The 17,054-nt window shown below is 42.1% G+C and overlaps 1 protein-coding gene across 5 annotated transcripts in view; it reads right to left on the bottom strand.

Moving 5' to 3' along the window:
• Positions 1-16,269, bottom strand: part of LOC115134108 (bile acid receptor-like) — a 32,196-nt gene extending 15,927 nt beyond the window's left edge. For 3 of the 5 annotated variants that reach the window (XM_029667760.2, XM_029667759.2, XM_029667761.2), the window contains exons 1-3: positions 16,115-16,269; positions 7,842-8,060; positions 4,021-4,389 (exon numbers count right to left, since the gene is read on the bottom strand). In XM_029667760.2, coding sequence (XP_029523620.2) covers positions 4,021-4,389; positions 7,842-7,938 — 466 coding nt within the window. In that variant the 5' untranslated portion in view covers positions 7,939-8,060; positions 16,115-16,269. The other 2 variants (XM_029667762.2, XM_029667763.2) reach the window with 2 other exon arrangements.
• Positions 16,270-17,054: the final 785 nt, after the last annotated feature.

Below are 17,054 nucleotides of genomic sequence, written 5' to 3'. Positions count from 1 at the left end.
GATTCCAGGATCCAGTTACAGAGGGAGGTGTTCAGTCACAAGGTCCTTAGCTTAGTGATGAGCTTGGAGGGCACTATGGTGTTTAAAGCTGAGCTGTTTTCAGGTATGAAGGTAAGAAGGCAGACCACGTTGAGTAAACAATAGTTTAATATTTCAACAGTGGCAGGTGATAGACAGGTCAAGGGAGGCAGGGGTCAGTAAACCAGAGGTGGGGCAACAGTACCGGACGGTATGCAGGCTCAGGGTCAGGGGCAGGCAGAGTGGTCAGGCAAGGTGTCAGAGGAAGGCCCTAAAACTTGTCAAAGACTCCAGCCACCCAAGTCAAAGACTGTTGTGTCTCCTATCGCACTGCAAGTGGTACCAATTCACCAAGTATGAAACCAACAGGACCCTGACCATCTTCTACCCCCAAGCCATAAGACTGCTAAATAGTTAGTTACATAGTTAAGCAAATAGCTACCCAGACACTCTGCATTTAAAAAAAATTCATCACATACTCTACTGATACTGTTTATTATCTATCTATCTGTCCAAAGGTTTGGACACACATATACATTGAAGGGTTTTTCTTTATTTGGACTATTTTCTACATTGTAGAATAATAGTGAAGACATGTTAAAGCGAGTACTGTAACAATATTTGTCGTTTGGTTGTTATTTTTTGACGTCATTAAAAATGTTATAAAGGAAATACTGTAACTTCAAAAGTATGCACACTATATCTGTGAAGTGTCCATCCTCTATGTTTTGTATGAAATCTGCATCTCACGTCCAAAGTGGTTTGAACTCAATCTCAACACAAGGTAGAGACGTTAACGTCACCTTCCAGACAATCACTGGTACGGCTGATTAGCTGTCCAAAGTAAAGTATCTCGAAAAGCTAATTTAAATGGGACTATTCCACTACTCTTCTCGAATTACCGTAGTACGCTACTCTCATCACCCCACTGAGAACCATCGACACACTATCGATCTTCAAAGAATCATCTTTCAGAGAGAGTGGAAGTAGAGTGAGCTCTGTATTTCTGTTCAGGACTACATGACGGGACGCCGGATGCCAACGAGTCGCCGGTGCTTCTACACCTGCATTGCTTGCTGTTTGGGGGTTTAGGCTGGATTTCTGAACAGCACTTTGTGACATCAGCTGATGTAAGAAGGGCTTTATAAATACATTTGATTGATTAATTGATTGATGCTGGGCGATGGCAGAGGAGAGCAACAGTAGAAAACGGGTGGGGACCACATTTGGACAATCAGTGCCTTACAAGCGCACCGCAAAAAAGGCCCAACACCCTTTCCAAGAAGTCCTGGCTCTGACAGAAATTCACGAAGAACCAAGACATTTACACAAATATATTCATGATTTCTTACTACAAACGGGTGGCGGTTCATGTGCAAAGTATATGATTACTGTGAGAGTAGTTTCTAAATGTATCAAGTTATTATGTCTCTGTCTCTCTCTGCCCCCCTTCCCTCTCCATCTCTTTTGTAACAAGCCGCCATATTGTGTCAGTCCACTAGGGACCTGTTTCAAATGTATTAAGTATGTATGTTTATCCTGTGTTACCATTTAGTTAGCTAGTAAATAAATAATTAAACCAATTTGTGTAGTACTGAATCAGAAGTAAGGCTGAGGTTTTTGCAGATGCAGGATGTTACGACTGTTCAGAATGATGATATGATACGAGGCTTTGATTAATACGTTGACTTTTTATGGAGATAATAGGTAAAGACCTTTAGAGTTTAATTTGGGAGATGGTAACTCTTTAAATAACTGCTCTCGTTGTGCCCCAATTCATAATGAGTTAATTGTAACATGATTAACTTAATCGGGTAACAATTCGACATAGTTAGTTGAATAGATAAAAAAACAGTCATCAGATTAATGAAAGTTAAGTCACAACACAGCCAACAAGTGCTCAGCATATGTGGGAACTCCTTCAAGACTGTTGGAAAAGCATTCCTCATGAAGCTGGTTGACAGAATGCCAAAGCTGTCATCAAGGCAAAGGATGGCTACTTTGAAGAAAATAAAATATAAAAATGTATTTTCATTTGTTTAACGCAATTTTTTGGTTACTACAGTTGAAGTCGGAAGTTTACATTCACTTAGGTTGGAGTCATTCGTTTTTCAACCACTCCACAAATTTCTTGTTAACAAACTATAGTTTTCGCAAGTCGGTTGGTACATATACTTCGTGCATGACACAAGTCATTTTTACAACAATTGTTTACAGATAGATTATTTCACTTATAATTCACTGTATCACAATTCCAGTGGGTCAGAAGTTAACACACACTAAGTTGACTGTGCCTTTAAACAGCTTGGAAATTCCAGAAAACGATGTCATGGCTTTAGAAGCTTCTGATAGGCTGATTGACATCATTTGAGTAAATTGGAGGTGTACCTGTGGATGTATTTCAAGGCCTACCTTCAAACTCAGTGCCTCTTTGCTTGACATCATGGGAAAATCAAAAGAAATTAGCCAAGACCTCAGAATTTTTTTTGTAGAACTCTACAAGTCTGGTTCATCCTTGGGAGCAATTTCCAAATGCCTGAAGGTACCACGTTCATCTGTACAAACAATAGTACACAAGTATAAACACCATGGGACCACGCAGCCGTCATACCGCTCAGGAAGGAGACACATTCTGTCTCCTAGAGATGAACATACTTTGGTGCGAAAAGTGCAAATCAATCCCAGAACAGCAGCAAAGGACCTTGTGAGGATGCTGGAGGAAACAAGTACAAAGTATCTATATCCACAGTAAAAGTCCAATATCGACATAACATGAAAGGTCCCTCAACAAGGAAGAAGACACTGCTCCAAAACCATCATAAAAAGCCAGACTACGGTTTGCAAATGCACATTGTGAAAAGAATCATACTTTTTGGAGAAATGCCTTCTGGTTTGATGAAACAAAAATATAACTTTTTGGCCATATTTACCATTGTTATGTTTGGAGGAAAAAGGGGGAGGCTTGCAAACCGAAGAACACCATCCCAACCGTGAAGCACAGGGGTGGCAGCATCATGTTGTGGGGTGCTTTGCTGAAGGAGGGACTGGTGCACTTCACAACATAGATGGCGTCATGAGGCAGGAAAATGATGTGGATATATTGAAGCAACATCTCAAGACAATAGTCAGGAAGTTAAAGCTGGGTCGCAAATGGGTCTTCCAAATAGACCCCAAGCATACTTCCAAAATCGTGGCAAAATGGCTTAAGGACAACAAAGTCAAGATATTGGAGTGGCCATCACAAAGCCCTGACCTCAATCCCATAGAACATTTGTGAGCAGAACTGAAAAAGCGTGTGCGAGCAAGGAGGCCTACAAACCTGACTCAGTTACACCAGCTCTGTCAGGAGGAATGGGTCAAAATTCACCCAATTTATTGTGGGAAGCTTGTGGAAGGCTACCCAAAACATTTGACCCAAGTTCAACAATTTAAAGGCAATGCTACCAAATACTAACTGAGTGTATGTAAACTTCTGACCCACTGGGAATGTGATGAAAGAAATAAAAGCTGAAATACATCATTCTCTTTACAATTATTCTGATATTTCACATTCTTAAAATAAAGTGGTGAACCTAACTGGACAGGGAATTTTTAAGACAGGGAATTTTTACTAGAATTAAATGTCAGGAATTGTGAAAAACGGAGTTTAAATGCATTTGGCTAAGGTGTATGTAAACTTCCGACTTCAACTGTACATGATTCCATATGTGTTATTTCATAGTTTGGATGTCTTCACTGTTATTCTACAACGTAGATATAATTCAATAACTTCAAATCCCTACACATCGACTCGGTACTGGTACCCAGTGTACATAGTAAAATTAACATTACTCATTGTGTATTTAATATTACTTTTATTTGTTTGTGCTATTACTTTTCTATTATTTCTGTATTTTCTGTCTTTCTGCATTGTTGGGATGTTCCCGTATGTAAGCATTTCACTGTTAGTCTACATCTGTTGTTTACAAAGCGTGTGACAATTTTTGTATCATGTTTTGATACCTTTACACCCCTCACAGGTGAGAGCATTATAGTGATACCCGGATGCCTTGTCCCCACACACCACACACAGCTCCTCCCCTTTGACACTGCCTGTGTGGGATGTGTGCCGGGTCCTATTGCACACCGCAGGCACTATGGTGGACGCCTCTTCCATTTCAGCATTATAAGTGCCCTCTAGGGGTCCTTTCCTCAGTTCATACATCCCTGTGGGTGAGTACCACTCATCAGCGTTGTACTGGGGGTAGTAGTTCTGACTGGAGTAGTATGGTGGGGAGGGCTCCACCGAGGGGTATTGCATGCTGGGATAGCTGGTGAAGGGTAAGACTTCCTGGTCTTGGAGCAGAGGGCTCCCTTGTTCTGACAGAATATCTGGATGGAGAAAAGAAAGAGGCATAGATTAAATGAGAGTATCACTGAATAGAAGTATGCAATAAACTGATGATTTTAATAATGTAGAGTTTTTATAGCCAATAAAAAGTCAGCATTTTTTTAGCATTGTTCAGAAAAGCCACAATAGCTACACATTTCCCAAGCCAATTAGTCCTGTATTTTCCCAAGCATAGTGAGTCACAACAAAACCGTTTATCTGATCAGACAAAAAACACTTCCCAGCAGAAGCTAAAGTAGTATTAGATAGTGACTTAATTTGAGTTTTTAAACGTTAACATAACAGGGGATAGTAATCTACACATATAAACCCAGCAAAACTTAAAGGTAGACTCAGCGATATGACGTAGATGCAAAAAGTAAACAGCATAGTGGGTCAATATTTGCAACAACTAAGAGCGTTGAAGCACGAGGCTCAACTTCTCCACTGTTTTGGTGTGCTGGCTACCACACTGTAACAGCATGAAGCTAACCCATGCACATGCGCAGATTCTGTGTGGGACTGTAAGAGCAAAGTATGCATGTAGCTCATCTCAATATCTGTGGCAACATCATTTCGCTGAGTCTACCTTTAACCTCACGCTCTCACAGAACACTGCAATAAAAGACTGAAAGGACAGCTTGGGCTAACTAACTATCTCCAAAGAGATATAGTACTTTTTAACCTTTATTTACTGTAACTAGGCAAGTCAGTTAAGAACAAATTATTATTTACAATGACAGCCTAGGAACAGTTGGTTAATTAACGGCCTTGTTCAAGCTCAGGGATTCAATCAAGCAACCTTTTGGTTACTGGACCAATGCTCTAACCACTGGGCTACCTGCCAGCCCTGTACTTACTGCATATACAGTGGGGAGAACAAGTATTTGATACACTGCCGATTTTGCAGGTCTGTAATTTTGTATCATAGGTACACTTCAACTGTGAGAGACGGAATCTAAAACAACAATCCAGAAAATCACATTGTATGATTTTTAAGTAATTCATTTGCATTTTATTGCATGACATAAGTATTTGATCACCTACCAACCAGTAAGAATTCCGGCTTTCACAGACCTGTTAGTTTCTCTTTAAGAAGCCCTCCTGTTCTCCACTCATTACCTGTATTAACTGCACCTGTTTGAACTTGATACCTGTATAAAAGACACCTGTCCACACGCTCAATCAAACAGACGCCAACCTCTCCACAATGGCCAAGACCAGAGAGGGTGCATGGACATCAGGGATAAAATTGTAGACCTGCACAAGGCTGGGATGGGCAACAGGACAATAGGTAAGCAGCTTGGTGAGAAGACAACAACTGTTGGCGCAATTATAAAAAAATGGAAGAAGTTCAAGATGACGGTCAGTCACCCTCGGTCTGGGGCTCCATGCAAGATCTCACCTCGTGGGGCATCAATGATCATGAGGAAGGTGAGGGATCAGCCCAGAACTACATGGCAGGACCTGGTCAATGACCTGAAGAGAGCTGGGACAAAAGTCTCAAAGAAAACCATTTGTAACACACTACGCCGTCATGGATTAAAATCCTGCAGCGCACATAAGGTTCCCCTGCTCAAGCCAGCGCATGTCCAGGCCCGTCTGAAGTTTGCCAATGACCATCTGGATGATCCAGAGGAGGAATGGAAGAGGGTCATGTGGTCTGATGAGACAAAAATAGAGCTTTTTGGTCTAAACTCCACTCGCCGTGTTTGGAGGAAGAAGAAGGATGAGTACAACCCCAAGAACACCATCCTAACCGTGAAGCATGGAGGTGGAAACATTCTTTGGGGATGCTTTTCTGCAAAGGGGACAGGACAACTGCACCGTATTGAGGGGAGGATGGATGGGGCCATGTTTCGCGAGATCTTGGCCAACAACCTCCTTCCCTCAGTAAGAGCATTGAAGATGGGTCGTGGCTGGGTCTTCCAGCATGACAACGACCCGAAACACACAGCCAGGGCAACTAAGGAGTGGCTCCGTAAGAAGCATCTCAAGGTCCTGGAGTGGCCTAGCCAGTCTCTAGACCTGAACCCAATAGAAAATCTTTGGAGGGTGCTGAAAGTCCGTATTGCCCAGCGACAGCCCCAAAACCTGTAGGATCTGGAGAAGGTCTGTATGGAGGAGTGGGCCAAAATCCCTGCTGCAGTGTGTGCAAACCTGGTCAAGAACTTCAGGAAACGTATGATCTCTGTAATTGCAAACAAAGGTTTCTGTAACAAAATATTAAGTTCTGTTTTTCTGATGTATCAAATACTTATGTCATGCAATAAAATGCAAATTAATTACTTAAAAATCATACAATGTGATTTTCTGGATTTTTGTTTTAGCTTCCGTCTCTCACAGTTGAAGTGTACCTATGATAAAAATTACAGACCTCTACATGCTTTGTAAGTAGGAAAACCTGCAAAATCGGCAGTGTATCAAATACTTGTTCTCCCCACTGTATCTATACTTATTTCTACTTATATTATACATATTTCTATATTTCAGAAATGCTTTATCATCAGGTTTATCTACATAAAATATACAGTAATAATTATATTCCTATTTTGTAAGCGTGAACCCTTGGTTAGACGTCAGCTAGCATTTGAACCATTTCGATACCTTAATTTCACTTTTATTCTTTAAAATACATTAAGGTAAAAATACATACTGGGCAACAACAAAAAACAGCTGGAATGTAGCCGTACAGTTTTATAGTGTTGAGTTAATCTAAACTCATCTGATAACACACATAACCCAAACTGACGCAACACGATCGACAGGCGTGAGACACTGACCTCCTTAAGGTTTGATCTGGACCATGGCCATCTCGGGGTCTCTCAGAGCATCCACAATAAAAACCTCCCCTTTCTCTGTCATTCTCTCTCCATCTCTCTCTCTCTCTCTCTGTCTGTCTCTCTCCCTCCCTCTCTATCCCTCTTTCTTTCTCTGACCAACTGAAAAGTAATCCCCCTCTGTGGCTCTACTCTTACCGTTACTTCTTCTACTTCAGCATAACTCCCTCTATTGTCTTCGGAAAAGGAAATTCTCAATTAAAATGCTGGTTCAATAGTCCTAAAACAGAACAGTTTTGTGCTTGCTTGAGGACTGACTCAGGAATGACAAAGGGGAGCAAAGGTTTTCATGGTTACTTATTAACTTGACATTCACATTTCTGCCTATCAATATCGTAGTTGTTTTGGTAATGTGTAAAGTCACTTTCACATCTGGCCTGTGATTGGTTGCAACTGACTGAGAGGTAATGTGTGTCATAGGTGTCAACTCGATTGCCTGATCCCAGATCTGCATGTGCCAACTCCCATATCATTGGCATGCCATATGCATATACTGTTAAAAAAAATATGGTACACTGCATATTATGTATTGCATGACAAAAATAGTCAGAGGAGTTGGATGAAGCACATACAGTACTGATCTGGGACCAGGCTAGTCATTGGAGGTTGCTCACCAAAGAAGTGTGAGCTCTCAGACAGTGGGAATCCATCGTTGGGAGGGATCTGTAGTAGTCCCACCACATTGACGTTGTGGCCCACCCACTCATTCATTCACAAATCTGGTTGGACCTCAGCTCAGAACCTCAGCTCAGCTCAGAGTAAAGATGGTGTGATTGGCCAAGACACAAGGAGGGAATTAAGAAAGTTCTTTCCAGTCCAATCCTGTAAGAAAACTAAGATACACCCAGACATAATGTTAGTGTTAGTTTTGACATTTCGTTAAGCTACTTGGTGTTAAATACCTCATGGACAACTCTTTAGCCTTCAGAAAGTATTCACAACCCTTGACTTTTTTCACGATTTGTTGTGTTACATACTGAATTTAAAATGGATTAAAATGAGATTTTTTTTCCACTCGCCTACATACAATACCCCATAATGTTTTTATGTTAATTACAAATGAAAACCTGAAATGTCTTCAGTCAATAAGTATTCATCCCCTTGGTTATTTCAAGCCTAAATAAGTTTAAGAGTAAAAATGTAAGTAACATACTAAGTTGCTTGGACTCTCTCTGTATGTAATAATAGTGTTTAACATGATTTTTGAATGACCACTTCATCTCTGTACCCCACACATACAATTATCTGTAAGGTCCTTCAGTCGAGCAGTGATTTTCAAACACAGATTCAACCACAAAGACCAGGGATGTTTTCCAATGCAGAAGGGCACCCATTCAAATCAAATCAAATCCAATTTTATTGGTCACATACACATGGTTAGCAGATGTTAATACGAGTGTAACGAAATGCATGTGCTTCTAGTTCCAACAGTGCAGTAATATCTAAGTAATCTAACCATTTGAAAACAACTACCTAATACACACAAATCTAGCAAGTAATCTAACAATTCCCCAACAACTACCTAATACACACAAATCTAAAGGGATGACTGAGAATATGTACATATAAGTATATGGATGAGCGATGTCCGAGCGGTATAGGCAAGGTGCAGTCGATGGTATAAAATACAGTATATACATGTGATATGAGTAATGTAAGATATGTAAACATTATTAAAGTAGCATTATTTAAAGTGGCATTGTTTAAAGTGACTAGTGATCCATTTATTAAAGTGTCCAGTGATCGCGTCTCAATACAGTATATACATGTGATATGAGTAATGTAAGATATGTAGACATTATTAAAGAGGCATTATTTAGAGTGGCATTGTTTTAAGTGACTAGTGATCAATTTTTTAAAGTGTCCAGTCATTGGGTCTCAATGTCGACAGCAGCCTCTCTGAGTTAGTGATTGCTGTTTAGCAGTCTGATGGCCTTGAGATAGAAGCTGTTTCTCATTCTTTCGGTCCCAGCTTTGATGCACATTGGTAGATGGGTAAAAAAAGCAGAGATTGAATATCCCTTTGAGCATGGGGCAATGATTAATTACACTTTGGAGGGTGTATCAGTACACCCAGTCACTACAAAGATAAAGACGTACTTCCTAACTCAGTTGCCGGAGAGGAAGGAAACCGCTCAGGGATTTCACCACGAGGCCAATGATGACTTTAAAACAGTCACAGAGTTTATTGGCTGTGATAGGAGAAAACTGAGGATGGAACACAACATTATAGTTACTCCACAATACTAACCTGACAGAGTGAAAAGAAGGAAACTTATAAAGAATACAAATATTCCAAAACATGTATCCTGTTTGCAATAAGGCACTAAAGTCATAATTTACTTTTTGTCCTGAATACAAAGTGTTATGTTTGGGGAAATCCAATACAAGATATTACTGAGTACCACTCTCCATATTTTCAAGCATGGTGGTGGCTGCATCATGCTATGGGTATGCTTGTCATCAGCACAGACTACGGAGATGTTTTCTGATAAAAATAAACAGAATAGAGCTAAGCACAGGCGAAATCCTAGAGGGAAACCTGGTTCAGTCTGTTTTCCACCAGACACTGGGAGATTAATTAATCTTTCAGCAGGACAATCATCTAAAACACAAGGCCAAATCTACATTGGTGTTACTTACCAAGAAGACAGTGCATGTGGCCGAGTAACAGTTTTGACTTAAATTTACTTGAAAATCTATGGCAAGACCTACAAATGGTTGTCTAGCAATGATATACAAACCAATTTGACAGAGCTTGAAGAAATTTGAAAATAATAATGGGCTAATGTTGCACACACAATCCAGGTGTGGAAAGCTCTTAAAGACTTACCCAGAAAGACTCACAATCGAAATCACTGCCAAAGGTGCTTCTACAAAGTACTGACTCAAGGGTGTGAATACTTTTGTAAATAAGATATTTCTGTATTTCATTTGCAAACATTTCTAAAAACACATTTTTACTTTGTCATTATGGGGTATTTGTCACGCTTTGACCTTTACCTTTACCTTTAGGGGCGGGGGTACTGTCACGCCCTGACCTTAGAGCCTTTTTATGTCTCTATTTGGTTTGGTAAGGGTGTGATTTGTGGTGGGCATTCTATGTTTTGTTATCTATGATTTTTGTATTTCTATGTTTTGGCCGGGTATGGTTCTCAATCACGGACAGCTGTTTATCGTTGTCTCTGATTGGGAACCATACTTAGGTAGCCCATTTTCCCTTCTTTCTTTGTGGGAAGTTGACTTTGTTTAGGGCACAGCCTTTAGCTTCACGGTTTGTTTGTAGTGTTTATTGTTTTTGTCTGCGTCATCTTAAATAAAGAATACCACGCTGCACCTTGGTCCTCCTCCTTCAACAGCCGTGACAGTATTGTGTGTTGATGGGTGAGATTATTATTCTTTTTAATACATTTTGAATTCAGGTTGTAACAACAAAATTTTGAATAAGTCAAGGGGTATGAATACTTTCTGAAGGCACTGTATACATTGGCAATGCATTATTTTACATGATGGTAATTATGATATTTGCAGATTTATCCAAATTTAACAATGGCCATACCTCTACAATTCTTATGAAGTAATGTAAATGGCTTAATTCATCCTATTAAAAGAAAGAAACTCCTCACCTACTGCAAAACAATGGAATGCATCCCTCCTCTGTGTTTACAGTATATGGGACCTCCCTCGCAACTCTCCCCAGTGCTACAATAGCCGTTGACCAGGTAAGACAGTATTACCCTCTGACTGCCCCCTATCAATGTACAGTAATTAAGTCTCAGGTACTAAGTACTTTATACCAACACACCTGACAGGTCCTCTTTCCATACAGGCCAAGGTGAGGTGACATCCTGGGTGTACCCCGTAGGAGGTGAAAGAGAGGGGTAAGATAGGTGCTTATTGAAATTCTGGAAGGGACCATACAATACTAATGGGCTGGGCAAAGCTATCTTGGTTTATTAACAGTGAAGTAGCCTACTGTGGTGGAGTACACTTGCCATCCACTTAAAGTGTTTACTATACAGTAGTCTTAAAGTGTTTACTATACAGTAGTCTTAAAGTGTTTACTATACAGTAGTCTTGCGTTGACAGACTTCCAAGTCTCTTGGCTACTGGAACGAACGAAAGCCGCAAATTGAGGTTCCCAGTATTATAGTATTCTAATTCCTCAAAACACCTCATTGGATAATCCAATACTTATTGAATTACTGTGCTTGATAATGAATTGCTGAAAATAATGGTGCATAAAAGTAGAGAAGGCCAACATTTACTTTCTATAACAGGCTGTGTATAATACAATAGCATGCATTGTCAAATAATTTCATTTCAGTTTGTGTTTGTGTTTCGCTGGTTACATTTGGTTAGATTGGCTGCATAAAGCCACTGAAAATGTAATGTAATGTAATTTCCTCAGGACCTTGTCTCGTGTCTTGTTTCCCTTTTGGTGTAACCATAACCACACTGAACACTACTCAATTATTGTCTTTAGGTTACATTCTGTATTGGGAAATGGGGACACCTAGTCAATTGCACAACTGAATGCCTTCAACCGAAATGTGTCTTCCGCATTTAACCCAACCCCTCTGAATGAGGTCTGTTCCTGTGCAGAACACAGGTGCTATTCTATTCCTCTATTATCACAGTAAAATAAACACAGTCCTTTCCCCAATCTTTTCCATGGACTCCCTGAATCAATCACTGACTAGCAGTTCCCATGGTGGCGTTAACTGACATCAGGCTGCAGTGAACAGAGAGGAGGTAAATCACCATGTGCACCATGGGTTGGAACCGGTTCAGGGAACAGAACAGAAACACAGAAAATAAATACCTTTTATGAGGAACAGAATCAGAACTGGTAACAAAAGTGACCTATACTTTCCACAAAAAAATTCAACAAAGCGCCTATGCAAAGCCCTCACTCTATCACTCAGAAACTAATTCCAGTATCTGCCTGCCAGATGAAACTATTTGCCAGTGTGTGTGCATGTGTAGGCTACCTGCACATCCCCTTCCGAAGCATAGTCTAGTAAATAAAGTAAAATGTTATTTGTCACATGCTTCGTAAACAACAGGTGTAGACTAACAGTTAAATGTTACTTAAGGGCCCTTCCCAACAATGCAGAGAAGAAAATATAAATAATTATACGAGCAATAAATACACAATGAGAGGTAATTGAAGTAGATACACTATATATACCAAAGTATGTGGATACCTCTTCAAATGAGTGGATTCGGCTATTTCAGCCACACCCGTTGCTGACAGGTGTATAAAATCGAGCACAGAGCCATGTAATCTCCAGTGGTGTAAAGTACTTATGTAAAAATATCTGAACGTACTACTGAAGTAGATTTTTGGGGTATATGTACTTTACTATTGATATTTTTAACAACTTTTACTTTCACTTCACAATGTTCCAAAAAAAAAAACCGATGTACTTTTTACTCCATACATTTTCCTTGACACCCAAAAGTACTCATTACATTTTGAATGCTTAGCAGGACAGAAATGGTCCAATTCACACACTTATCAAGAGAATATCCCTGGTCATCCCTACTGCCTCTGATCTGGCGGACTCACTGAACACACATTTACAAATGATGTCTGAGTGTTGGAGCGTGCCCCTGACTATCCGTAAATAAATAAAACAAGAAAAATATGCTGTATGGTTTGCTTAATATAAGGACTTAAAAATGATTTATAATTTTACATTTGATACTTATGTTTTCGCAACTACATTTACCTTTGATACTTAAGTATATTTAAATCCAAATACTTTTAGACTTTTACTCAAGTAGGATTTTACTGGGTGACTTTTACTTTTACTTGAGTAATTTTCTATTAAGGTATCTTTACTTTTACTCAAGTGGTGTAAAGCTTGCCGCCATTGGACTCTGGAGCAGTGAAAACACGTTCTCCAGAGTAATGAATCATGCTCCACCATCTGGCAGTCTGACGGACGAATCTGGGCTTGGCGGATGCCAGGAGAACGCTACCTGCCCCAATGCATAGTTCCAACTGTAAAGTTTTGGTGGAGGAGGAATAATGGTCTGGGGCTGTTTTTCATGGTTCAGACTAGGCCCCTTAGTTCCAGGGAAGGGAAATCTTAATGCTACAGCATACAATGACATTGTAGATGATTCTGTGCCTCCAACTTTGTGGCAACAGTTTGGGGAAGACCTTCTTCGGGAGCGTCGGCACCCCCATCGCCTCTCTCCGTCCTCCGTTGACCGCTCTGAGTCAGAGCCTGAACCCATGGAGGTAGGGGCCATACGCCTACCCGCGGCTGAGCGACACCGTCAGAGACAGTTAGGGCTCTGTCCCTATTGTGGCCAGGAGGGGAACCAGCTCCAATGGTGTCCGGTACGTCTCAACCCGGAATACATGAGAGCAGAGGGACGGCCCTGTGATCATCCGTTTCCTGGGTTAGGCGTGAGTATCGATTTCACTAGCTGGCTGTCCCTCATCTATTGTTTCTACAGCTCTAGTGGATTCCGGTGATGCGGGGAATTTTATTGACCAGGCCCTTGCCTCCTCCCTGCACATCACCTCATACCCGCTCTCCTCTCCATTTCCAGTCCAAGCATTGCGTCCATTGGGATCCGGTACTATTACTCACAGTCACAGCTTCTCACCATGGGACCCAAGCACCACCTCCGCACCCTTGCACAAAGTCATCCTTGGTCTCCCGTAGCTCCAAGTCCATAATCCCATCATCTCCTGGTGGATTACCGCCTGGAGACCAGGATGTCGGAGGACCTGCTTTCCCGCACCCTGTGTTTCCATGTCAGTAGAGGGCCCTGTGAGTGTCTGCCAGCCCATCAACTGGTCCTCCCGTATCGTTGGCCTCATGTTCTGGGACGTAGATGTATACATCCGCCAGGCTCTGGGGAGAGAACCCGCTCCTGCCACCTGCCCTCCGGCACGCATCTACGTTCCCACGGGGATCAGAGATTGGTTGCTGACCGGGGCACACACATTCCTCGCCACTGGACACCCAGTTATCACCCGCAACATTCAATCCCTTTCTGAGAAATACTATGTCAACTCATGTTGAGTATGTACTCAATCTAAATCTCCCAGGCACTCTCCAGCAGGGAAACTCCTTCCCCTTCTTGTGCCTCAGCGTCCCTGGTCTCATCTGTCCATTGATTTCATCACTGGTCTCCCCTCCTCTGATGGTTTCACCACCATTTTGGTGGTTGTGGACAGATTCTCAAACTCATACCGTTTCATCCCTCTCTCTGGTCTCCCAACTGCTCTCCGGGTCGCAGAGGCATCGTTCCAGCAGGTCTTCCGGGCACTATGGCCATCAGGAGGATATTGTCTCCGATCATGGTCCCCAATTCACATCACGTGTATAGAAGTTTTTCAAGGAGAAGCTGGGGGTCACGGTCAGCCTCACTTCCGGGTACCAGCCTCAATCTAACGGTCAGATGGAGAGGATGAACAAGGCGCTAGGGAGGGTCCAGAGGAGTCACTGCCAGGACCGGCAGGGTGAGTGGGCCCGATTCCTTCCTTGGGCTGAATACGCCCAGAATTCACTTCGTTACTCCTCTACCAGGCTGTCTCCCTTCCAGTGCGTCCTGGGGTACCCGCCGGCCCTGGCTCTGTGGACCCCGAGCCAGGCAGACGCTCTTGCGGCGGACGAGTGGTTCCGGCATGCAGAGGCGGTTTGGAAAGCTGTCCACGTCCGGCTCTCCACCAGGAACCTCCTGCTCCGCCTGCCCTGCTGGAAACTGAGACACGGTTTGTGGGGCCATTCAAAGTCCTCTGGAGGGTCAATGAGGTAACATACTGATTACAGCTCCCCACTAACTACCGGACCCTCTTTTCATGTTTCCCTCAGGCTGGTGGTTCCTGGTCCCCTGGCTAATGCCGTCCCCCATGACACCTCTCCGCCTCCCCTGGACATAGTGGGGTCAGATCCAGTACCTGGTGGACCGGGAGGGGTATAGTCCAGAGGAGCAGTGCTGGGTTCTGGTGGATGCCATTTTTGATGACAACATAATCAGAGAATTCCACCTTCGCCATCTGGACCAACCTGCTCCATGCCCTCGGGACTGTCCTCCTGGCCGTCGTCATCCTGTGGCTGGAGCGGCGTGTCGGCGGGGGTACTGTCACATCTGCTCCCCCTCTTCTGTGTTAACGTCGTTGGTCTACTAACCACCGGTCCTGGCAACCCATTATTACGTACACCTGGCAACCTTCATTACACACTCCTGCGCCTCATCATCAGACACACTTGGACTTCATCACTTCCCTGATTACTCCCACTTTATCTGGCACTTCATTGTATTCACCACTCAGGCAGTATTGGTTATGTTATCTTGTCTGCCATTTTGTATTGGTCTACGTTCGTTAATATTCCAGTGGCATCTTGCGCCCTACATTTATCTGTCCAATGCTTGTAAACAACTATAGCTTGCCTGCTCTATATCAAGCTGCTCTATCCGCACAGATTGGTGAAGTAATTTTATGTTGAGCTAAATGTATAAAATGTCAATTTCAGCGGTTTAAAAAGAAACAATATAAATTGGTACTTTTTAGGGGGTTCAAAACTGTTTTTTTTCTGGTCAGAACAGTGGAACGGAACAAAGAAATGTATGGTTCTGTTTAGAATGACACGATTGGAAAATAATTTCAGTTCCAACCACTGATATGAACCATTGGATTTATAAATCTTACCTGACATAGCTTTAATGAATTACTCAGGGCTAATTTCTCCAGAGATTAAACCACAGCCCACATGAAGATCCCAACGAGGGCGCCAAGGCCAGTTTGTCAGCCTACACAACGAGTCAACCTATCCCTCTCACCAGTTATGACAAGTATTTTTTTTTTTACAGCTCGCTATACGTGATACATGTTTGAGTTATCATTCGTCCTTACCTTATTCCTCAGTGTGGATTTCCCCTGTGTAAATCCAGTCTAGTCCCAGCCTTCACCCTCTCTCTGATCTCCACGTAAAGTACAGAACCATCAATATTTGCTAATGAGCATCTGAATGTCTGGGGTTGTAGGAAGAGTATGTGTGACTGGCTGGGGTCATGGTGAAAGGGGACAGTGGTTATTAATTAAGCTGTCCATTCCTCTCCATGAACGCACTACCCCTCTTCCCCCTCCTCCTCCCCCGCCTCCTCCTATCCCCAAAAGCCCTCCTCATCCAACCAAGCGATGTGGTGGCCATGTCTGCTGCCTAACATAGAGACCAGACCAGCACACTTCCTCTGACACGTCACAGACACACACACAATTAGTCACAGGAAGTAAGTCTTGGATGAGGCACAAGTTAATAAGTTGTAAGGCAAGGCATTCATTGGATACAGTAGTTCATGTTCACCATAAATCATAACGAACACAAAAATGCTATGATGCTGTGTTTAGAATGTAATTATTTACAGTAGTACCTTAACACAAGGCCTAATAGGCAGACACACTGGAATTGCTCTCCTGGCTAGGCCACCTATTGTAAGGTTTGTTTATACAATATACTGTAGCGTAGCAAGAAAATATAAGGAAATAATAATTGTAGAACTGAAGAAAAAAAATGTATTTTGCAGGTAGACATGTTGGCAGTCTCAATTCAGATAAGGGATCCTCTTCATAAAATATTGTTCAAGGGTGTCTTGATTTGGAGCCTGGTGTTAGTTAAAATGTTTGTTTCACCTTTATTTAAGGTCCTGGAGTGGCCTAGCCAGTCTCCAGACCTTAATCCCATAGAAAATCTGTGGAGGGAGCTGAAGGTTCGAGTTGCCAAACGTCAGCCTTGAAACCTTAATGACTTGGAGAAGATCTGCAAAGAGGAGTGGGACAAAATCCCTCCTGAGAT

This window comes from Oncorhynchus nerka, linkage group LG9a, assembly GCF_034236695.1.
Source record: "Oncorhynchus nerka isolate Pitt River linkage group LG9a, Oner_Uvic_2.0, whole genome shotgun sequence".
NCBI lineage: Eukaryota > Metazoa > Chordata > Actinopteri > Salmoniformes > Salmonidae > Oncorhynchus > Oncorhynchus nerka.
Note: the sequence above shows the minus strand (reverse complement) of the source record. Positions and strands in the feature narration are given on the sequence as shown.